Consider the following 23,972-nt stretch of genomic DNA (forward strand, 5'->3'; position numbering starts at 1 on the left):
ATACCAAATATGTATTTTTGTCAATATGGCACGCAGGTTCTCTCAAAAAATCTTTGTCGCATTTTTTCTTGTATTTTATGTCTACGTTTATCTTCTTCCTATTTAAGATTTATTTTACTTGGTTGTCAAATGTGAAAATAGGGCCACGAAAATCATTCTCTGAACATGATTATAGAAAGACTTTTATTTTCTGTAGGCAACTCCTGTTTATTACTTCATCTCATCTTACATGTCAGAGATCTCGTAGTATTAATATTTGCAATTGTTATATGATTGTAAGGCTTTTCAATTTAAGGAATTTTTTTTTATCAAGAACTGAAAATAAATACTTTTTGCTCCTGGTGGGAAAATCGCTGTAAACAGCCTAACACTGCGGTAATGACATCACAATCCATAAACACACAATTCTCGTTGTGCGTAAGACCGGGATTAACGATGCTGGTACCATGCGCGTACTGACGCCGTCGACTTTACCAATTTACCGAATCGAAAGTCAGAAATTAAATCTAATTTTGACCTTCGATGACCTTGAGTCACTGTCAAAGTTATATAGTGTGACCTATGACCTCGCGGATTTCCACAACGCCCATTTGATAAGATAGCGGAATTCTAAAACAGTTTTACGGTATTCATAATAATAGCAGATCCCCTGGCTGTAAATCTCGTTTGAACACCGTGACAAGAAAAATAAATACCGAATCGGACACAAAAAATCCATTACATAAGCCAGGTCATCGAAGTACAATTTCACAAAAAAGTTGTTGTTCCAAATAAACATTTGATTTCCTGATTATGAATATGATAAATTCCATGCAAAATTGACCCGTTAACAACTGTTAGTTTCAAAAAAAAAATATGACAAAAAACATTGCTCAACTTATGTTTGTTATGCTCGGAATAGTTCAGGGATCGGAACAGTCTAATTTATCTGCTTCTAGGCAATGAGCATATATACATATGCTCATTGTTCTAGGTTACTCTTTTTACAAAAAAAGATGCCAGCTAATTTTATTATTATACGTTTATGGTTATATCAGGATCTATCTACTACAGTATTGAGATATATCGGTGATAAATATTTGCCAAATATTTTTAGGTTTTGTACACAAGAAAGGATGGCATGTTGGATGGCATCAGAGAATTGAATTATATTGTAACAGGTAACTATTTAAAATTGGCCAATCGATTGAGCACACACAGCTCTAATAATATTTATTCCTAATTTGAGTAAATATAGATTTTCCAGTCTCGTTACCTTTTATGCCGTTTATATCTAAGCCAAAAGTGTACCCCCGTAGTGTGTGTACCAGGTTAGTGTTAGGACATAATTTTATTCCAATTTTTCTTATTTCTCAAATATTCACGTTGTCAGAGTGGAAGCGTGAATAAGTCATAACGCCGCAGTTTATGTCACATTTTGAGGTTTTGAGAAAATCCCATTTATGTAGTAGTTTGGTTCTCACAGCTGAACAGAATTGGACATAAAAGGCGCTTTCCTCAAATCAAAACTGAAGCAGGCACAGCTTAAAAACAAAACTAAAAGATGATCAGAACGAAGATCAAACAAGTCAATTTCTGAAAATGTGACATAAGCTACTTTGAATTTACTTTGTCGTCATATAAAAACAGCACGCTGGAATATTCTATGTATCACATTTCGCACAATAATCATACAGCTTCAAGCAGTTTCACGTAACAATTCGCGTAAATTATGATTTGGGGTTTCTCTTGTATCACCGACTGTCTGACCTCAGAAAGTAAAATCACATTAAACGTAATAGACGAAATAAAACCCAGACAGTAAATTGCTCCTGTGACCGATAATTTAAGATGAGTTTATTTTTTTATGGTTGCAATTTTCAGAAGTGCGTGAAGTTAAATAATCGAGCAAGCACAAAAAACAACATACAGATGTACATAGTATAGTGTTCAATCACAAATTCGTTCCAAAAGTTGTATGTCCTAACTCAGTCTATGTGCTAGAAAAATTATATGGAATGAATTCATATATCGATGATTTCCCAGAGAGATTTCTTTTATCTCATTAGCCAATCATCGTCAGCGTTCCAGAGCATGGGATTAAATTTTAAGCAGGTAAAGTGTACCTGTATTTAGCTACTATTCCGTGTTATGGAATACCAGTCTACAAAAGACCATTTTTGTCGGCAATATTCAGTTCATCAATCATCACTACAATTTTTTTATGAAAGGATCCGCGTACTTGCTTAGAAGTGAAGAAAACTCTTTGGGCAAAGTTAATGAACGACCACTGAAATGCCTAGGGGCTGCGAAAAAAATGGTAATTCCGACTTGCGTATTTTGAACACGATAGCTCACTATTCTGTATATTCAATTAATATACACATACGCTATCCTAGGTTCTTACAAAATGGCGGACATCATTCAAACAATTTCAACAATGTACCAACGTGATAGACTAATAAGTATTTTTAGTCTTTGGGTTAGCTCGTTAACCGCTCGCTACTAACATCTCAATCAACATTCTCAACGCTACGACCGCTCCCTGCATTTTATTAAACCGGTTTTACGCCGCCTTTCACGTTTCTGTCACAACACAAAAGCTACCTGACTGCCAAAATAGCATGTGTAACGTAGTCCGCGCATGAAAAATAATATTTGTTGCATCATTATTGAATTAAAAGTGAAGTTATTTCGTCACAATAATATTTATTTTAAAGGTTTGTTTTGTAATAGTGTTGAAATTAGACAACTTTGTAAACATTTGAAAATAGTGTTGATTGACTTGCAAGTTAATTTGCCTCATTTGCAAACCACTAAGGCACTCCACGGGGCAGGAGAAGTGTGGCGCCGATCAAGGCGAACCACGGCTGATCCAAGCCGTGCGTGACCGGAATATTGTTTTTTTATGGAGCTATTTGATGCGGTTAGGATCACGACGCCGGTACCGGGTTTGCTGGGCTTTAGTATGTTTGTTTTTTCAATTGGGCATGTCGGGGTCTGCACGGGTCATTTGGAATCGCAAGTAAGCTATATAATCGTATTGAATAGTTATGAATGAGGCATTCTGCTGACTGTTGCGACTCATTTGGTATTTTACCACCTCGGCATTTCAGCGCCAAGATTTCTAGTGCTTTGAAGTACATACTATTTTGTTGGAAGCATGTAGGCGCCAAAAGGGCTTGTCACAACTTTTTAATAATATTTCAGGTATGCTGAGATGTGCCAGAATCCTTTTTAACCTCTAAATAGGGGCATATACGCCATAAAACAACAGTTTATGACATGGGGAATGTGAACTCAATGCTGGCCTTTCTCTGCCTAATTTGGCGAACTCGTACAAAAGCTATTTACACATAAAGAAGGTCAATAATACATTCCACAGCTCGCTGCCAAAGTAACCCAGTTATTGGACACGAAATAATTTTTTGTTATTATGCTGTCGTTCTTATTGATATTTTTGTTCCTATCGTGGACCAATTGCTTTGAAACTTTCAGTGGTTAAATATTTTCGATAAAAGGCTGTTCCTTTTGTCTATTTCAAACATTTCTGTGGGCTTAATGAGATCATTTTTTTGTGCACGATAACGTCCCTAAAAATTAAAAATGCGCTTCATGAGGCGGTTGCGCTTTCGCGTTGGTTGCATTCTGATGGTCAGGCAGGTTCGTGAGGGCTGCGTTACCGGTAGTGATAACTACCTTGTTTTCGCTTTCGTGTCCATTACTTTCTTATTTTCGATGTCTACAAGGCTCAATTCTTGGAATTACATTTTCATATTAATTGATGAACCAACGGTACGTGTATTGGCAATGTCACTACATGACATCAGATTTGATGTTGAGACTTTATCAATAGTTACAATATCTGTTAGTACAGTACATCACTTCAGTTCTGCATTTTTTGGCTGTTTACTTGATTTTGAATCTAAATTATAGATTGGATAAAAATGGATAGACAACTTTAAAACAATCAAACGAGCCACACTGTTACATGTTTTCCTTTGACCATATTATTTAACTGCAGGCATGTATCCATATAACTATATATAAATATAGCTTGGTGTAGAATATTCGTGAAGTCATTTCGGTTGTATTTCAACATTCATGATTCTATTGATTTAGAATCGAATTAAACAAATTGAAGTAAAGCAGTTTGTACCATTCTTGCATTTAGATCAGGGGTCGGCAACCTACGGCCCGCGGCCGGATCCGGCCCGCGACGCTTCGCTAAAGTATAGTAAGAAAACAGAAGTTTTGACGATTATATTCTTCACGTAACAGAACTCATTGTGGGACACGTGTCGACTAAATTATATTATAACCTAACAAGTATATAATTCACAGTTACTTGTTAAATGAGGATATAATTTAATTATAATCTAGACAAATGGCAACAAAACGCAGAAAAGTTGATGCTAAGTGTAAATGGTTTAATAGAGCAGAAAAAATCAAATGGTCAATCTTCGCGCTCTGCTTAAAATTTAACTTTTGACCTGTGTGAAAAAAAATGTGATTCATCGGCCATCCCTTCGGTTTTTAACTTTCTAAAAATATATGCGGTCCGTCAGTGACTTGCAACCTTTAATTTTGGCCGGCGAGTGACAAAAGGTTGCTGACCGCTGATTGACATGGTCTGGCACCTATAAGATGTAAACTTCAATCTTTTCAGGCTCATGTAAATGCCACTAACCTACAGGCAGAGATTAAATGAAAAAAATTGCTAATTTTAGTCCACGTAAACTTTAAAGAGTCCAGATGCACACTAACACAAATGTATTTCTGTAACGTTTCGTCCGACCAAAGTCATACTCCTTCAGACAAGCAGTTTACAACAATAATTTTAGTGTCGCTGCCTTTGAAACGCATGTAACATCAACATAGTTTTATCGTCTAATTGCAATGGTTTTGATATAGTTTTCAGGCATTGTAAAGCAATGTATTTGGCTAGGCTTACCATGGATCTGGAACAAAACAACAACAAAAAACGTGACAATGCCGATCGGACAAACCTTGATTCGATTCCGAGCGCTTAGTCAGGGATAAATTGAATGCTGCCGTTAAAAAATTGTAATAATGTTATATAATTTTTTCTTATACAGTACAAGCTACACCAGGACGAACGGCAAGCTTACATTTAGTAGCATTTTGGGTGCCGATTTTAAAATTGTATGGCTTCCCATAGTTGGAATTGTGGACTTTGAATTTCTCCGACTTTTTGAAAAGCTACCGGAACGCATATTTAAAATCTCGGAGTACGAAACGGCCATGATTTCATTGACATGCACATAGTGTGCAAAATATATTGAATTGCCTGAACTGTAATTTTTTGCGTTTCTTCCGCGCCACCCTGCGATAAGTATGGTGCTGACAACCGATTGTGCCGTATTTTCAAACTGCCCTGAGTCAGACTGTGAGTGCAAATTTTCTATTCTTCCGAGTGATGGGCAGGAATTTCTGACGGCGGTGAGCGAAGGTTCGTGGCATGTTTTTGCAAATATATATATATGGAGACGAAATCGTATTTTCAATATCTCGGAGTACAATGCGGCCATGTCACATCAAATTTCATCAAAATAAGATCAACTTTTCGTTGAATGTTTCATTGAGATGTTTCATTTTCACGGTAATAGTAATATCCGAAATGTTTTCGGTCCATTGTGCATTTGCTCTACTTCACAACCATGTCCTGCCAGACCACATACAAATTTTTGTTTAAATTTTATTTGCCATAACAAAAACAACGGTTAAGAAATATTAGAAATAAAAAATCAACTTGTTGTAGAAGTTGCTGGAATACGAGTTGCGACATCACTGAACGAAGGCTCTTCTCTGAGCAGAGGCTCGTACCCGTCCCATTCAAGAGATGATAAGCTCTCTATCTAAATCAGAAAATGGGTGATTAGACGACTAATTAGAAACAGGGGTCACAAAGATAGGATAAAAAATAAGATATCATTTTATCACGGGAGTGAGAAAAGTCGAAAAGATGGCTCAATCGTATGGTGTACCGTGGCCTGTTGTTACAAGTCCATGTTGGATATGGTATTAGATGGCCAGGTATTTGTTTCCTATGCATGGTTTTTACGGTGGAGGAGGCAGTATCCGATCAGCGATTACGTGAACCACCTGACGACGGCAAGGAGTCCAGAAATCCTCTCGCACACAATAATTTCCCGTGGAATTCGTACCCGCACAAGATAATCAGAGAAGCGATGACAATAGTATTCCTAACGTCTAGTACGACGCGCCACCCACCGTACCATGGATATATGTAACGTTGTCCAACGTCAACCCCAGCACTAGCTAAGAATACCTAAAAAAACCTAAACAGGGTTTTATGTAATGTGAGGTGGCTCGAATTCCAAATAGCGACTGTCAATAGAGCGACCCCAAACATTCCCCCCCCCCCCCAACATTTTATTTGGACTAACCCTTACACGAGTTAAGTCGCTATCATAACAGTCGCTGTTTTATTGCGGTCGCCATTATGACAGTCGCTCACTTGATTACGTCGCCATTATGACACTCGCTGTTTTGACAGTCGCTATCCGGTCTGGATACCATGTGATGTTTGGTAACCACTGTTCTAACTCTTGGTAATTACAAATTTTTGAGTAACATATGAGCGACTAGACCGGCTTTGTTCTTAATAATCGATTAATTACCTGTCTAACCGATTCTGATGTCACGGTGCTTACGTCACTAACGCTGCCATCCGTTGGAGTTTCCGGATTTTGTTGCTTTGACGTCATAACTTTGGTGATGTCAGCAAGCATATCGTCCACCATGCTGCTGATCAAATCGGTTTCGTCTGAGCTGCTTACGTCTATTCCGTCATCTGCGAAACAAGAGAGCGATGCTTAAATATATTAAAAGGTCGCACATCGTGACAGGGTCTTATTTAGGCGCTTCAGGAGTGTGTGTACCAATATGGAAGTAACTCATTTTGTTCGCATACTTTACATCAAGTTGTGTAAAGGGACTGAAACCAAGGGACAGGGGATATATTCACTTGGCTAACACAGACAATCCCCGAACTCGTAATAGAACTAAAATTGGAATACAATTATGGCCTAACCCTAATCTGGTACACACAGTACGGAAATACCCTTATTTCACTTTTATTTCGAAAAATAACACTTGGGCTATTTTCAGGGGATGTCTTTTATTTTCATTTATCAAAAACAAATTACCAAAGTAGAGAATTACGAGATTTTCAAATATATATACAAAATATGAAAACCGGTACTCATTTACTAATAAATAACACGTTTTTCTTCAAAAAAAAAAGTCGCGCTATCGACTCTACATTATTTTAGGTGATATTAAAATCATTTTTAAAAGTCAGGCTAGGTTTTATTTTTAGGCTAGGTCTTATATTCGGGGAAACACGGCAGTATGGTAAGCTCGAAAGCTAGTTTTGTCTTGGCTAAAAGGTATTAGCCCTCTAGCGACATCAGTCACCTTTCAGTAACTAGAATTTGAAATAACTGGGCCCATAAGTTGCACAGAAAAGCGATTTTTCACACAACAACAATTTAGCAAAATGATACAATAGTCCACTTCGTGTTACACAGAAATAGACGTGATATTAGATGTTTTCCCGGGCATCCATTCCGTGTCTATAGCCAATCATTACGGAGTAAACCTTCACGCAAGAACAGCAATGGTTCCAAAAGTTGATTGACCGGGGGCCAAAATTAGAAGCGGAAGGATATTCGCGGCCCAAGAGTGGGGAGCGCCTGCAATGGACCGATATCGGTACGTATAATTAGGATACCGGTAAACTTGAAGAGCTGTTACGAATATACACGTGCTGAAACTGTGATGATGAAGTAACTATTGACGGTATCTTGAACGCTAAAGAAAAAAATTTAAATGTTGGACTATTTCACTCAAATTTGGCGGGCCATATTAAATCGTTACACGGGCCGTAATTGGCCCGCGGGCCGCGATTTTGGAATCACTGGCTCAAAGATATATTACAAGAACTCACTTGCATCTAAAGATTTATATTGAGGCACGCTTGATGTGGATTATAACGAAGTTTATCAAAGTTACCCGATCTCAAACAATACTCCGTTATTCTGTGCTTCTAATTTAGATCGAAAAACTGAACCCTTCCCCGTGATCCCCCCACCCCCCTCTCCCTCCCAATGTGGCCACAGAGCGGTTGGACGGGGGTCATAATGCTAGACTCAGAACTGATTTTACATTTCACTTCACAAGGAAACTCTCCGTTCTTCCTAGTTCACAGGGTACTCTCATTTTGCTGAGCTTGATATTGTTTGAATATGATGGGATTTGGAATCTACCAATCAAAATACCACTGGAATGATGAACAGAGAACCATAAACGCTAATAGCCTCTGGAAGGGGGCCACGAGTCATAAAAGGTTGGGAACCACTGATGTAGAACCTGTATCATCATCGCCTTCTTTCTCCGTTATTTTGACACCACTGGGACTCGCTATATCTTCGTTTCTTCCTATATAGTCTTCTCTGGCCACTGCTGTCAAGGCTGACTCCACTATTTTGCGAACGTATTCGTGAACGTACGTTTTCAAGTCTGCTAATGAGATCTGTAAAAGTTTGAAATGTACTCAGTTGTAGGTATGGTAGGTCTCAAATCCCGTTTCCGCAGGGGTTTTTGTTCCATACATAAGCGTAGCCGGGCTCTGAAATTTTCTAATTGCCAAGTTAGATCTAGATCGTAGCAAAAACCGTGAAAAATCACCAGAACTTTGCATGTTTGAAATGTATATATTCAGTTGCAGAGCTCATACCCCGTTCCCGCCATTTTATTCAGATAATGATAGAAGTAACAAGGCATTCGCATCCATGGTTGTACGCGTAGAAGATGAGCAACGTGTTTGAAGTGTTACAAGGTTTTCACGCTCGCTACCAATGAAGCTTACTATGTGGTGATAGCAAAAAATAAAAGTAATAGCCTTCTGGAGGAAAATTCCATCTTTAACCACTGAAAATTTCAAAGCAATTGGTTCAGTAATCAAAAAGAAAAGCGATTTCTTCAAAACGTGTCAATGAACAAGAACAACATAACAACAAAACGATCGTTATGTCCACTAAAAGTGTCCAAAAATTATAAGTAAAGTGCGAGAAGGCGGATTGAACACAGGACCAATGAGAATCGTTCCAGTTGTCGCTTATAAAACATAACTCAGAAGCGAGTCTATTTTTGGACACGTCAGTGTACATAACGATCGTTTCAATATTATGTTGTTGTTCTTGGTATTAGTATTATTCTTAACTTTCGTCATGATGAAATCGCTTTTCTCTTTGAATACTGGACCAATTGCTTTGAAATTTTCAGTGGTTAAAGATTGATTTTTTTGCCAGAAGGCTATTACTTTTACTCATTTCAAAAATTTCTTTGGACTTCAAGAGATTCGTTTTTTATGTGCCAGAATAAAAAATAGCGACATTTTGTGACGTGTCCATATATTTGAGCACAGCTCTCTTGTTATTCTGAATGAATGTTCGTGACCTTCTCAAACCCAATCCATATCAATTACCTTCACAATATTCTCCGAATCACTGGAACTCATAAAGAAATGTTCTTCGTTGTATTGCTGGGATTTATGTTGCTTATCTTTTACAGGTGTGCTTCTGTATTGTTCACGAGTGTCCTACAAGTATAATATAATATCGCGTTAGCGCTCATTAGAGCTGTATATCCGACTCCGGATTCCATATAATTGCCTCCGGTTGACTCCCATCTCGCGATTGCGGGGTATTCTAATGCTTAATACTTTAAATGAACGCATTTCTTCTTTTATTTAATATTAAAAATTTTAATATTCTGAAATATTGACTTCGAACTCCGAAAAACCCAAAAGCTTAACGTATCTTTAGATTCTAGTATTAGGATAGGATAGGATAGGATTTTACATATTTATCCCGGTAAGACGGCTTATTCATATGGCGAACCACGGCCTCTCGTCCGGTTACCTTTCCAAGTCTGGTATGGGATTAGTTATACTGTATTGTTTGTTTTCGGAAGCACGGACTTGGTGGTGGAGGAAGCCGTAACCGACCAGCGGTTACGTGAACCACCCAACGACGGCGAGGAGTCCAGCAATCCTCTCGCACATAACCATCTCTGCATGGGATTCGAACCTGCGAACCCATGCAGAGTAATTAAAGGTGCGGTGGCGAGCGTATTCCTAACGCTTAGCCCGTTGAGCCACTCCGCCGCGCCATTAGCTTGAAGTTTTTAACAACTTTATTCTGAACAAGGATCTATATAAGCAGTCACACAAAAGCAGACACGCGGACCCTTTTTCAAAAATGAATTTAGTAATACTTTTAAAATTCATTATTTGAATTCCTCCCTATAACATTTATAAGATTGATCAAACATGTTTGACATGACAATTTATTTGTACATTTTGACTGATCTAACTGAGAGCAATAAAACATAACCAAAACTGTATTTTATATTCAATGTTCGCCCTTCTTAGTTATGATAAAAATAGCCAACGATGCTTCCAACGATGCATAAAAAAAATTCATAACTTGAAACGCATTTTGACCTGCAAGACTTTTGAAACCCACGTGTTCCGGCCTCCGGACCCGTTAGCTGTTACAGCATCGCAGCATCGACACGCAAAATGTGGAAATCGGCATTTTATCATACGTAAAAGATACCTCTATGGCATTCTGTGTTTGTTTCATCGTCACCACACCCTCCTTAGTAAAAATACGCCATCAGCGGTAAGTTTGAAATAAATACCTTGGCATCCGGGTCATGACACACTGCAAAATGAACCGATTTCTGATTGAGATCTTTTGTTTCTTCGTCGCTTGAAAGATTGACTTCTTCAGGAAGGTAGGCCTTTGCTCGATTTCCAATAGATAGTTTTTGTTGATTTGGGCTCTCAGGATGTGCCCGCTGAGAAATGTTTACAGGGGAGGCTGAATAAAAGTAAAAACAACTATTATTTATGAAAATTTGTTCAAGTTGATATGCGTTCCATTACATTTGAACCCACTTACATTTGAACCCATGACAATTGCACCTGCATACTATTGCACCTATGGAAATTTTTTTGTTTTACGGATATTTGAACCCATACTCACCCTAACCCATGGGTTTTAGCACCCGCATATAGATTGAACCCGCGGATATACACATGGGTTCAAATGTACGGTCACCGTTGATATGTTTTATACAGGATTGATTGAAGAAGCGATTGCCTACACTACTTTCCCCGTTTGCGGGTCTTTGTCGGTATCAATTTTTTTTTATAGATTTATTTCCCTATTTTACTGCTTCACGATTATAAATGATTATTTTTATCATATGTGTAACACATAAACTTTTGAACCCAAAAACTCCCATTTGGTAATATTCTCAGGTTAATAATGCAAATGTTTAAAAAACCGAGAAGCTTGTTTTCACCCGATCACGTGATTAATTATTATTGATTCAAGAGTCTTGCTTCGCCCTAACACGAATACATTTTTATAACGCCTCTTCTCACCACCACACTATTATACGTATCTACATTTCGTTGTAAAACAAGTATTTGTGATAAAAACAGTTGGGTCTTTGAAGTACCTTTTTATTTGAAAAAGATTCGTTATTTAAGAGCATACCTAACCATAAGAACCTAACTATTTTTATCACAAATGCTCTTGCGGTGATTTTTCATGCTATCACTAGGGCTGGGCATTTCGAATCGAATATTCGAATCGAATAGTAAATTATTCGAATCGGTTCAGAGCTAAATTTCGAATCGCCGCCATCTTGTTTTTATCTTTCCGCTAATGGTTGAGGTGAAATCCCCAATTTTTTTTTCATAGGAGTCATATTTTTTCAACGAAATTCTAACATATGACTATTTTCTGTAGTGAGTTGTTGATAAAACGTGTTTGTTATTCTGTGTGAACGCTCAGTAATCTATCTGGGTGATTTATTCTATGTCTTCAGTAATTCATTTGTTGAGAGGACCAATTACTATAATAAAGTCGCTTACAATTATATATTTTCAAGTATTCGAGATTCGATTCGATTCGAAAAAATTATTCGACTCGATTCTGAAATCACAAAGTATTCGAAAATGCCCAGCCCTAGCTATCACAAATACTTGTTTTACAGCAAAAATGCCATTGCGGAGATCTTTTGTGCTGCAAATTTTCCTATGCGGCGAAATTTCCGGACACGTATGTTAACATAACTTGTGATAACTGTTTTCTTAGATTATTGCAAAAAAGTAAAGAAACTACCTTCGGATAATGATCCTGTACTGACATGAGGATGCCTTATCAGTCCCTCTGTCTCGGTCTCCTAAAAATTATTTGAGTAATATTGAACCAACCATTTGCCTGAGGTTATACAATTACTCATAAGCCCTCAAAATAGATAAGTAACTATATTTCTCAAGGAATAAAGACTTCAGCTTGTGGGTCGGAGAATAAGAAAACTGAGTACCGAAAATTTCATTGTTATCCTATTTACTCATGAAAATAAAATTTATGGAAGTGATAACGTTAACGTTAGGCCTCACTGTGCTACGTCATTTTTTCATCTTTGTAGCATAACATGAGCATAATTTATGTTACTGTGATTAAAGACCAAATTTTATAAGCTAACATTAGCTTAGCTGGTCTAGGCTATAACTAATTTTACATCAAGTCTCACTCACCTCGACCACACGATTTGTCAAAGCAACTGTCTGAAGATCATCAAATTCCTGAAATGTAATTGATAAATACTTTTAATGATAGCTCCAGCCGTCGTCTGCCATTTTTTCAGGAATTGAACCAAGGTAAACTGGACTTTTTCAGCAATCAGATTTACCGTATGATTAATAAAAACTCACTTCATCGCTCAAAGTGTTACTTTTTCTTCTGCAGCAAGATGGACTGCAGCTTTTTAAGCTCTTGAGTCCCTTTTTCGGCATGATTTGTTTTCAGAAGTGCTAAAAAGTTGAAACTTTTTGAACAAACTGATTTTGAAATCCTCTCCTCGCGTTTACGTTGCCTCGATACATAACGCTTGACTGCACAAAATAGATTTATGACATCATTAAAGCTATTATTATTACATCACTTTCTGTTGCTAAGCAACGTCACAATTGCCCTAAAATAACCACAATTTGCTAAAAGTGAAAATTGAAAGATTCTGTATTTTAGGTCGAGTGCTGGGCCTGTAATAGAAAATGTCTGTAATAGTTTGCTGGGGTTTTTTGCACTGGTGTTTAGTGAATTATTGGGTGGTGTTATGTGAAGTAGGGTGAGTTAGAAAGCAAGGCATAGCATAGTATATAGATTAAGTGGAGCTAAATCAAATTTGTAATTTCTCCTTATTGTCTACCTTACTTAATGTATTGTGTTACTGTTTGGAGGTAGGAAAACCGTCCAGTGCTTTTAAATTCGGTTGAAGGCTTCTTTTCGCCCACCAAGCTCAAGAATAAACTTAAAATTATTTCTTTTCTATAACACAGATAACAAAGGTAGTGCAGGAGTGTTAATCTTGAGCTTAGGTAGGTAGGCCAGGAGTCTAGGTTACCGGTAATAACTAACGTTAACTAAAATACTAGAATAGACTTAGGCTGATGTCTTTTGCTGCATTAGAACGGCGAAATACAGAGACAGGACTGCAGGCAGCTTTAGAATTAACTTCGAATTCCTCAAACTCTTCGGTATTTGGACCTCCGGATACTCGAAAACAGGGCTCAAAAGAAAAAGTCAGCGCCTGGCTAAGAGGCGATTATGAAAAGTAAGCGTTTTATCTTTAAATCCAGCAGAATATATCTGTTATTGTGTGTGCATGTTTACTACATTATTGTTTGTGTTTCCATTTTTTCCTGCGTGCAAATCACTGGTGTGAATTCTCACATGCTTAATTGTTGATTGGAGAGCATTTCATCGAATTAAATTTCATTTAGTTTATCTATTATTTCAATGCTCCCAAACATGACGCCCGACCATCGAGTATTTCTTATATATTCCTTTTCACTTTTATTCTATGCCGTAATGAGGTTTTCCAAGAAGTTTGCATTTTCAAGGCACGTGTTCGAACATCATTTGAAGTTGTTACAACTTCCGTTCTGTGTGTTTGTCCTGTTGTCAATTTTTGTATCATGGTGCAGTTCATAATATCTTATCCAGGGTTTCTAAAATTTGCCCATCGGCTATTCTAATTAGGGGACCACCGAGCGGTTCTCAGGGGTTGTTTTCTATAGCTACATTTGTGATGTCGACATGACTTTACGGTAAATTATTTTACCTGCGATTTGTTAATTTTTTGTATGTGACCCATGATTCTTTTGCCTTCGTTTGCTGACTTTTTATTATTAAGAGTGGCGCATGAAATAATTGATGGGACCCGCCAAAACAAAATTTATTTTTATTTTTACTGAAGAGCAGGGCCACAGGGCGGTAAGAGTCTTTGGATAGAGGCCACAGATCCTGTCAATTTGATTTGATTTGATTTGATTTGATAACCACTGAATCTATTTTCAGGCAGCAACGGAACCCTCTCGATGAGATGGTTCGTCTTCCTCAGGTCGACGAAGAACAAGATCTTGAGGTTCGGAAATCACTCGAGAATAAATTAAGTTATGAATTGGATGTTGCTCCTGCGAAAAACAAAGTTCAGGTGAAACGATAGAAAATATAAAAATTAATGTTCAGTTCTAAATTACCAAATATCGTGTAATTCAACCGCCTTGCTCTGCACTAATTCAAAAAAAAAAAAAAAATTACAAATAAAAGCTTACGAGCTCATTAAATAAGTCTTCATTTCAGTGTCTTCTCTCATTTGGTGAATATTCATTGTTCAAAAAATGGAAAGTATTAGCTGAAGGCGACTTTATACCATTCAAGCCAGGACCTGATACTGCATGCCAAACGTATTACGAAGACAAGCTTGCAAAGAAAAGGTCTGTACTCTCTTGGCAATAATTTTTTACGGAATGCGGGTTTTAGGCAAGCTCGTTTCGTGAGGTGTATAATCGGTCCGTACTTACATAAACCTTTTCCATTATAAAATATTAACGAACCTACAACCAATATAAAATTTAGTTTTTAATTCGCGCTACAATATTTTTTGAATAATGTAATTAATTTAATACAAATGCAACTAAGTTTTTGCATTTGGAAAGTCACATCCTATGAAGTGCGCCAAATTTATATTTTGCGTCAGTGTCACCCTATACCCGAAGATGCTAATTTTGTTTTTGTTGATCCGCCCTGGTTCGTAATTAGTAAATTTTATTTCCAAGCCAGAAACTCGAAATTAAACCTTCTTGGAGGATTTTTCACAAAAAAACATTTTCGGCGTTTGTATTTTTGAGTTCAGATCTAAATCAGTGCATTAGATGGAGAGCTAGCGTTGGCGTCACTCTATTTTATTTTTCAAGGTATACCATTTTGTTTTAGACGAAAAGTTGCTCTCCGAGATGTGCGCACTCTCGCCATTACTAAGAACTGGCTCATTATGGCGCGACTGTACAGACTTTACCAAGTGGAAAGAGATGCTGTCGTCCCTGGAGGAATTCCCCTTGAGTTACGGCGTTTGGTGCCTCTTCGATATCTTCGAGTATGTGTTGCAAGGCCAGCTGCAAGAGTTATAGGTAAGTTGTTGTAGGATTGAAGGTATCGTGGGAAAACCATTTGTGCGAATTACCATTTACGCAAATATCCAATATATGCACAAATTAAAGTCTCAATTTCTCCACACGAATTACACCCCTCACGCACAGTTTATGTTAATTTTAACGTACTATAGTTCAATTTGTGAAAGAACCATTTACGCGAATCGCAAATTCCACTATTTTTCAATTTGATATTCTCACAAAGTTCTTTCTCACAGTGGTATTTAACATGTTTTAATACGTAAGCCAAGATAAAATGCTTACAGGTGAGGTGATCTTTCCTATTCGCCAATGCCTACAGAATTTATCACACCCCATTTGCCTGAGGCAATTAAGATTCTCAACTTTCGACATCAGTGGTTTCAACTTTGAACCCCTGTGCAATAGTTCAATTGTTTTTATTGTACTGAAATAACTGAACTATAAATATATATAGGCTAACAGGTTCCATTACATTTGAACCAACGTACATTTGAACCCATGACAATTGCACCTGTATGCTATTGCACCTATGGAAATTTTTTGTTTCACGGATAGATAAACTCATACTAACCCTAACCCATGGGTTTTAGCACCCGCATATAGATTGAACCCGTGAATATACGCATGGATTCAAATGTACATGGGTTCAAATGTACGGTCACCAGGCTAACATGATCAGGAAAACAAAATGATCTTTAAAGTACAGCAAGTTTAATAATAGTGGAAAATCTAATCGGTATCTCACAATATTTAAACACTATACATATAATAATTTCGACCAGGGTGGTCCAAGATTGGCAGCTCCCCGGGCCACAAAAATACTTTTGCATTGTTCGCGGGCCATAATAGTGCCAAGAACTTTGCTCGTTTGACTTCGCTAGTTACCTCAGCAAGCCATAACACTAGTCAATTTAGTGACATTAATGATGCAACAATATGTCAAAAGATTTTTTTGGTTAATTTTATGACGAAACAACACGAAATGCAATTTTTTGATTCGTCTCCGAATGCGACGTGGGCCACAGATAATGGAGTGGCGGGGGGGGGGGGGGGGGTTGTTCTAACTAACAATCGCGTTCAGAATAAATTCGTCCATAATCTTTTCAGGAATCGCTAACCAAAGTGGAGTATTAAAGCAATACCAGATGTTGGACAAACCATCTCCGACTGATGGTGACCCCTTTATGATGTGGCGACGTGCTATTGGTCAATTGAGGCCGAATCTTAATGACGAAGTTCTTTATCTTACATTGAATACCTTCGAAAGATGGAAAAGACAACACGCGTGCAGGTTGGTGTACTTCTTCATTGTCCGCTTTATGTAATTTTCTTGATGCTACTTTTCTTTGAGGTCCTTTATTTTCTTATACTTATGAGGCTATGTAATTGCTTTTGAGCTTATATTGGGCTTCATGGATTGACTGTTTTAACCCATATTTCTAAAAATGTGTCACGACGCTGGTAGCACGACAGAATACGTGTAGGTAATGTACGTTTTTCTTGTCTGGCTTTGATAATTTTCTTCATGCTACGGATTTTTGAAGGTAGGAGGTACCATCTCTATTTTTTAAATTCATTGGGCTATTTAATCGTTTTCGAGCTTTTTCTGGAATCCATGGATTTTTTTTAACCCAGTCTTTAAAAAATGTGCAACGAAGTGGCTTTGCTAGCACGACAGCATGCGTGTAGGTAGGTGTACATTTTTGTTACCTGATCTTAATAATTATTTTGTAAATGCGGTTTATTAGACGTAGATCACCAGCTCTATTTTTTTTTTATATTTGTGAGGCAATTTAATCGTTTCCGATTTTTTTTTTCTGGGCCTCATGGATCGATTGTTAAGTAATTTCAGCACTTACGTATTTTTTGTGTTATATTTTTTATTTTATTTACTGGTTGAAAAAAATAAACTTGACTTGAAGGTGAAATTCGCTAAAAGCTCATAACTCAATACTTTAGTCTCAGTTTTTGATAAATTTTCTTGTAGCTGCGGGTTTTGAAGAGAAAGATCGCGCTATGACGTCGAGCCGTTTGTACCAATTTAAGTCAGTGTACCTTGGACTAATAGGAGATAGTTTATCAACGAATATCTCGTATAAAAAACGTTCACATTTTCAACAATATTTAATTTTTAGTTTATTCTAACCGCTTGTTCTAATATTGCATTCAGCGCAACGTGGAGCATTATATGATTCTTATTCATTTACAAGCTGTGTGGCGGTAGCGCAAAGGTATTGCTTCCGTAATCAAACACAAAACATTGAACTTTGGCCACTTCCGGGCTAATTAACGCGCCGTGCACATAATAGCGAGTGCGGTGTATATAGATTCTTTAACGCTATAGTTCGTAGGTCTTCTGGTTTTCATAGACGCCATTGGAGGGGAAATTTATTACAAAGTTGTGATTTTTGTTCAATGGGTTATAGAGTTATTCAACCCAGACGGGAAGGAATTTTGTCGTTCTTTGGAAGTAATTTTGCTTTGTATTTGTTGTATCATTAATATTCTATAATTCTTTATCAATATGATGCTTCTTTATGCACTTATCATAAAGTACTAAACTGTATAAAAGCAGGAGTGCGACCTGCGCGTGACCTTAGCAAAGGACCCAGTAAAGATTGAGTAAATAAAATATTCAAGAGTACGTCAAACAATTAGGGCAAAATGAGCCCCTAAAGCTGCGTCAAATCGATACTATATTCCACCTAGTCTTTCTGTTCGTGAAGCGATAAACTATGCACCACGCGGAAACAGGCTTTTCTATGAGCGGCAAAAGTGAGCTGGCTTTTAGAGTAATTACCGATAAAGCTATGACTACCATCAGGGTTGATAAATTATGTCCCATAACGATCATCATTAAAGCCAGTAGTCCCGTGCGGATAGCTTAAAGAGTAGCAGTGCAAAATCTATATGCACCGCACTTCCTATTACGCACACGGCGCGGTAATGAGCCCTACAGTTGGCTAAATTTCAGCGCGTTACGCCGTACTTTTGGGTTACCGTCTGATTTGAACAAATACGAATTGATGTTTATTATTAAGCTCTGCGTTAGAATGCTTATTATTCTAAACGGTAAACAGTTAGATTTATCTTAGACAACGAGAATTCTGACAAAATTTGCAGTTTGCGCTAAAGGTTTTCTTCGCAAATTGCTTCATATCCTCTATTTGTTTTATGCATGGCTATCGTCGAAAAGATTTGTATTCAATATACAAATGCAAGAATGTTAAAGAATACACCATGTTATGGGCAAGTGTGTAAGCTTACAATAACAAAAGGGGGTAGGTACCATTATACCGTGAGGTGTACTAAACTATAGCGTGAAATATATCCCAAACTAGTGGTATAGCGTGAGGTTTGAATTATCTAGCTATTCGCATGATACGTATGTTACGTGCTGTACGTAGGAAACCACGTAGGTGTGGCGCTAGGTAATCTGGAGAAATTTCAATGAATTTAAACAAACCTAGTCAACAAATATGCTGCTTCATACATGGTGATCTGTGTAGGGTTAAATTTTGCGTCCGGGAAGAATTTAAAAATGCTCAAATGTCCGGAATCCGGAATTTTACTGCATCTGCAATTGTACTGTGCACGCTGCCAATACAGAACATTGTTATTTCTTACCGTGCGCATATTTTTTACTACGAGGTCATGAAAATAGTCATGCACTGTCCGGAATTTTGCTTTTTCAAATATGGTGACCCTACCGCAGTGTGTGTGCGGTTAGGGTTAGGCTATAATTTTATTCCGATTTTCCTTATTTTAATTCTATCACGAGTTCGAGACCGTCTGTGTTAGCCAAGCAAATATACCCCTGCTCATAGGTTTCAGTCCATTTACACAACTTGATGTAAAGTAGGCAAACAAAATTAGTTACCTCCATATTGGTACACACACTTCTGGAGCGCCATATTCCCGACTAGCTTCCCTATGCCGTTCGTGTACTGTGCTCTGGAAGGACTTGTCTCGCGTCGTTTGCTAAAAAGCCCTTACGTAAAATCCGAACACGCCATCGCGTCACAACGGTCAATAGTATGAACTCAGAGAGGGTCACCTTTTCTGCTACATTCAAGTTGCTATGATTGCAATGCTCATGGTGATATAGCTTTAGTCATCCATGTTCAAATTTGTCATTATTACGTGCAACAACGTCACAAATCACTTATTAATGTTGCATTATTTTACGCTTTATCGCTTTATATTTTCATTTTAATAAATTTGACATAATTTTTATCAGTTATCTGCAAATATTACGGCACAGTACTACACATATGACGTCACAGATATCTTTTTATAAGCATTTTACTAGAAATTGTAACCATATCTAAAATAGAAGAACTATATTTAGAAGTTTTAGAATATAAATTTTGAGACATGCGAATAAAAACCTAAGTTTAAAGATGCTTATGTTCGAATTGTGGTGACTTCTAGTTTTCATTCAATTCAGATTTTTAGTACATGTGTTGTTTTTTACGAGATGCATTTTGTGAGAGGATAGGAATTGTCGGTACTCCCGAAGTATTTGTACCAAGATGGCGCACAACCTGAACATAGTATGTGTACCAGGTTAGGGTTGTTCAGATTGTGCGTCATCTTGGCACGGATACTTACGGAGCGCCGAATTTGGGGTAAGCACGCACATGGACCTATCCATTGAGAGCGGGTGTTGCTCGTCGATCACCTGCCCCTTTTGAAATGTAAATAAGATTTTTTTGTAGATCCGAACCGGCTATCTGTTGCAGGCCAACCCTGGCGATTAGAAATTTTAAACTCCCCGCTTTGAAAATTCTTAGGTACGCCCCTGGGCACGCAAGGTCGTGTATTTCAGTCTCAAACACGAACTGGAGATAAATTCCGATTCATATCTCAGTCTTATGGATTAGAACTCATATACGAATTTAAATTGTAACTAAACGACGAAATTGTAATTTAATTTTGCTGTCCTAATATCACTACATGCCGTTCAGTATTTGAGCACATCCTTGGGTCGCGAGACGGACCTCCTGAAGTATGCGCACCAAGATGGCGCGCAACCTGAACTCAGGTTGTGTACCAGGTCAGGGTTCAGGTTGTGCGACATCAGGAGTACCCGCGAGACTTTACGAACTTTATTTTTACACAATTTGGAGCTTGAAAAAAATGGCTGGGAACCATTGCATCATAGAATCGCTATCGCTATTATGGCTTACGCTATATTTGGACCGTAACACAGCACCACAAATTATTTTTATTTATTTAATTTAATTTCTTAAACATTATCTACGATTAAGTATGATCCATGGATGCGTAAAGCCCACGCTTTCCGGACAGTAAACACAATATACTCTAGGAAATAGCAGCATCCATCCGTAGTATGAGTCAGCGATTTTCGTTTCGTAGGTATGAAATATGGTTTGGTGTGGTCGATTTGAATAGCCTACGTTTTGGCGCGCTTGTGCGCGAATGTGATATTGTATTAGGCTGTGCTAGTTTTAGACTGATTGTGATAGGATTTTTGGTTGCGATAGCGTTAAAATTCTTCACCTGAGCTGAGTTTTTTTATTAGCTTTGGCCAGGGTAGTCAAACAAGTCTAACAATATCGTTATAATTTAGAAATCTACTAAACTGTCTAAAATCGCCTCACTCGTGACTGTGAGATCGAAATCAATCGCTTTTTATGATCTGGTCTGGCTGGCTGTTGTGGGTTTCGTGTGAGGTTAGGCTAGTTCTCATAGTATTGGCCAGCGCATCCAAATTAGAATCTGTCGTTTCTATAAGGCGACTATATTTCGTATAGGCAACACAATTAAATCAAGGTCTAGAAAATAGCAATATCAACCCGAAGTATGACTCAGAATTTTGAGCGATTTCCATAGTTTTGAAATATCGTATGAATAGTCGAAGCAGATCCGGATTACGAGCTTTTTTGATCCTTGTAATAGTTTGGGAAACGGTTTTAGAAATATTGGTTTTAAGTGGGGTTTTTGGATGAGGGGTATGGATTGAAATTCGTTAGCATCGCGATTTTTGATCGTAGTAATCAGATTTGAGTTTGAACTTACTCATTAATAGTTTGGAGAACTCTCTTTTTCGCGACCAAGATTAGAATATGGTGTCGATGATCTAGATGGGTTTGAATAAGCATTCACTGTCCTATTGCGGTACTTTCTGATGGACGCCTTTATTATAGAAGTTTTCATACTGGAATACATCACCAGAAATATTCAGTATTTCCAATTATAAGCGCGGAGACATTGAGCGCACTATGCAATTGAAGAGTCCTGTTGCGCAAACTAACACAAATGTATTTCTGTAACGTTTCGTCTGACCAAAATCAGGCATTCTCAGACAAGCAGTTTACAACAATATAACAACAATATAAGCGCTCGGATAGCATATAATTCAAAGTTCATCCCTTTTGACTATTTCGGCCTCCAAGAAATCAGGAGCTGCTTATACAGAACCTTGTTTTGAGTAAGCTTGTAAAAATACGACTTAGACACGCTTTACTCGCACAATACTTTCATTACTTAAACCCTGTGACCTTGAACGTAAACATACTTTCAAGTACGTGCATATTAGTTGAGGGCGAATATTTAATCCAAAATAATAAACAAACTAACAAATCACAAAGTCCGTATAGTCATGGCGGAAATTGCACCACAGTGATGCGTTTAACAACGGAAGCACACTGCAAAAAAATTGTAAATTTAACACGAATTTTATCATCAAAAATGTACATCGATAACCTTGCTAATACAAACTCGTTGAATTGATATTTAACCCTTTATTGGGCGTTTAAATCATTGTTAAATTGTTTGTAATTTTACGTGTTTTTTTCACAGTGTTACTTGATATACGAGATCACATGGGTATTACTTAGGTGTAATTCTATAGTAATACAGCTTGATAGCCCGTACAGTACAGAGATATATCGCAGATTTGTCTTTTTGTAGTAACGTATGGCAGTCATGGCCGTAGCAAAGAATTTTCAAAGGAATTGGGTGGTCTGAAATATCTAATTGCCACTTAGACCGTAACAGCTAGCGAGTCCGGTTTGAGGGTCTAAAAATCGTAGATACGAAAAGCGCAAGATACGAAGAAATTGCTATGTATATGATACAGAACACTTTTCTTACGTTTCAAAAGGGGGGGGGGGGGGGCGGGGGCGGCCCTCAACCGCATCAGCCACAACCCCGTCCGCCAATCAATTTAGTGTGGCCCTTGTCAACACACAGATTATTCTCCATCAAGCATCCTTATCCGACAGTTTAGGTGTAAAAGGCATTCACATTGGTAAAAATACATGTTTTTTTTGCTCTGCGCTAAATCTTCCGTCGTTTTCCCGTAAGGCTAACTAAGAGATAGCCACATTCTCTTCTCTTCCCCGCGACGCCCATGTTGTCGCTAATTTATTTTGTCAGTACGGGTTCCTGCAACTTCTGTCAAAGCTGTTGTTGACAAACTATGCAAGATTTCGAAAAATTAAACCGTCCCACTAAAATGTTAAACGAGATAGCGATCGGAGACCGCCGACTTATCGATCTTCCAAAAATATATGTATTTAATAACTCGCTGATTATTAAAAAAAAAAAAAATTTAACCACGTTTTTGTGAGATATCGCGTAACATACGAAAGTGTCTAACAAACAGACAAATAGGCCTACCTATTAACATACTTACCGATCAAGATCGATAAGTAATAACTAACATTCTACAATGCGGGGAATTTTTTAATCCGTTGCGTACATGGAAAAACTAAATTTTTTGTGTGGCCTAGCTAGATACCGTCTGACGTTATATGGCCCACAGACTAAAATGTTGCATATCCCCGCTATAGGATCGGACCCCGTGAAAAAATACCAGCAGATTGGGTGGATCACGTGTACAGCCTACAAGCAGTAATTAATAAAAAACATTTAGAAATGTTCAGTTGCTCAGCAAATTCATGTTAACTTGCTGTTTTTTTTTTTTTTTGAAGTGGTCTCAACCGCCGTTGAAAACGCGGGCTTTATTGAAAAGGGAAATTCCAATACATAGGTTTCGATTGCTCATTGTTTTTCTGACAAGTCGGCAAGATGATTTAGTGAGATAGGCTCGGCGGTGTGGCGCATCGTACCAAGCGGTAGGAATACGCTCGCCGCCTCACCTCCGATTACTCTCCGTTGGATCGAGTCCCGCGGGGGATATTTATGTGTGATAGGATTGCTGGACTCCTCGTCGCCGTAGGGTGGTTCATGTAAACGCTGGTCAGTTACGACTCCCCCACCATCAAGTCCATGAATCTGAAACAAATAACTGGCTAACCAATCCCACCATACCCGATATGAACTGGTAACCGGACGAGAGTTTGCCATATGACTGAATTTTTTCTGTCCACCAAAGGTCGAGGCGAATTCCCCA

The 23,972-nt window shown here is 37.9% G+C and overlaps 2 protein-coding genes across 2 annotated transcripts in view; one reads left to right on the forward strand and one right to left on the reverse strand.

The window, feature by feature from the left end:
• Positions 1-5,699: 5,699 nt before the first annotated feature.
• Positions 5,700-12,987, reverse strand: LOC120332234 (uncharacterized). Its single transcript, XM_039399438.2, has 8 exons — positions 12,827-12,987; positions 12,650-12,697; positions 12,231-12,291; positions 10,735-10,916; positions 9,515-9,628; positions 8,398-8,560; positions 6,645-6,817; positions 5,700-5,858 (listed from the first exon to the last, which is right to left on the reverse strand). Exons 1-8 carry the CDS (start codon positions 12,905-12,907, stop codon positions 5,748-5,750), a joined length of 933 nt encoding a protein of 310 aa, XP_039255372.2. The 5' UTR covers positions 12,908-12,987; the 3' UTR covers positions 5,700-5,747.
• A 1,466-nt stretch (positions 12,988-14,453) lies between these two features.
• The window catches only part of LOC120332710 (uncharacterized), a 60,935-nt gene continuing 51,416 nt past the window's right edge, over positions 14,454-23,972 (forward strand). The window contains exons 1-4 of the mRNA XM_039400019.2: positions 14,454-14,607; positions 14,757-14,890; positions 15,390-15,583; positions 16,694-16,877. Of these exons, the coding sequence (XP_039255953.2) occupies positions 14,497-14,607; positions 14,757-14,890; positions 15,390-15,583; positions 16,694-16,877 (623 nt within the window). The 5' untranslated portion in view covers positions 14,454-14,496. The remainder of the gene's footprint in view (positions 14,608-14,756; positions 14,891-15,389; positions 15,584-16,693; positions 16,878-23,972) is intronic.

The sequence above is a fragment of the Styela clava genome, chromosome 13, assembly GCF_964204865.1.
Source record: "Styela clava chromosome 13, kaStyClav1.hap1.2, whole genome shotgun sequence".
Lineage (NCBI taxonomy): Eukaryota > Metazoa > Chordata > Ascidiacea > Stolidobranchia > Styelidae > Styela > Styela clava.

What these genes read in the sequence shown, in the direction of transcription:
- LOC120332234 (XM_039399438.2), bottom strand. Translation starts at nt 12,907, where the DNA reads ATGCCGAAAAAGGGACTCAAGAGCTTAAAAAGCTGCAGTCCATCTTGC. An exon ending in GTAACACTTTGAGCGATGAA is followed by an intron (nt 12,698 to 12,826) that starts GTGAGTTTTTAT and finishes ATTACATTTCAG; the next exon opens with GAATTTGATGATCTTCAGAC. An exon ending in GTCATGACCCGGATGCCAAG is followed by an intron (nt 9,629 to 10,734) that starts GTATTTATTTCA and finishes TTATACTTGTAG; the next exon opens with GACACTCGTGAACAATACAG.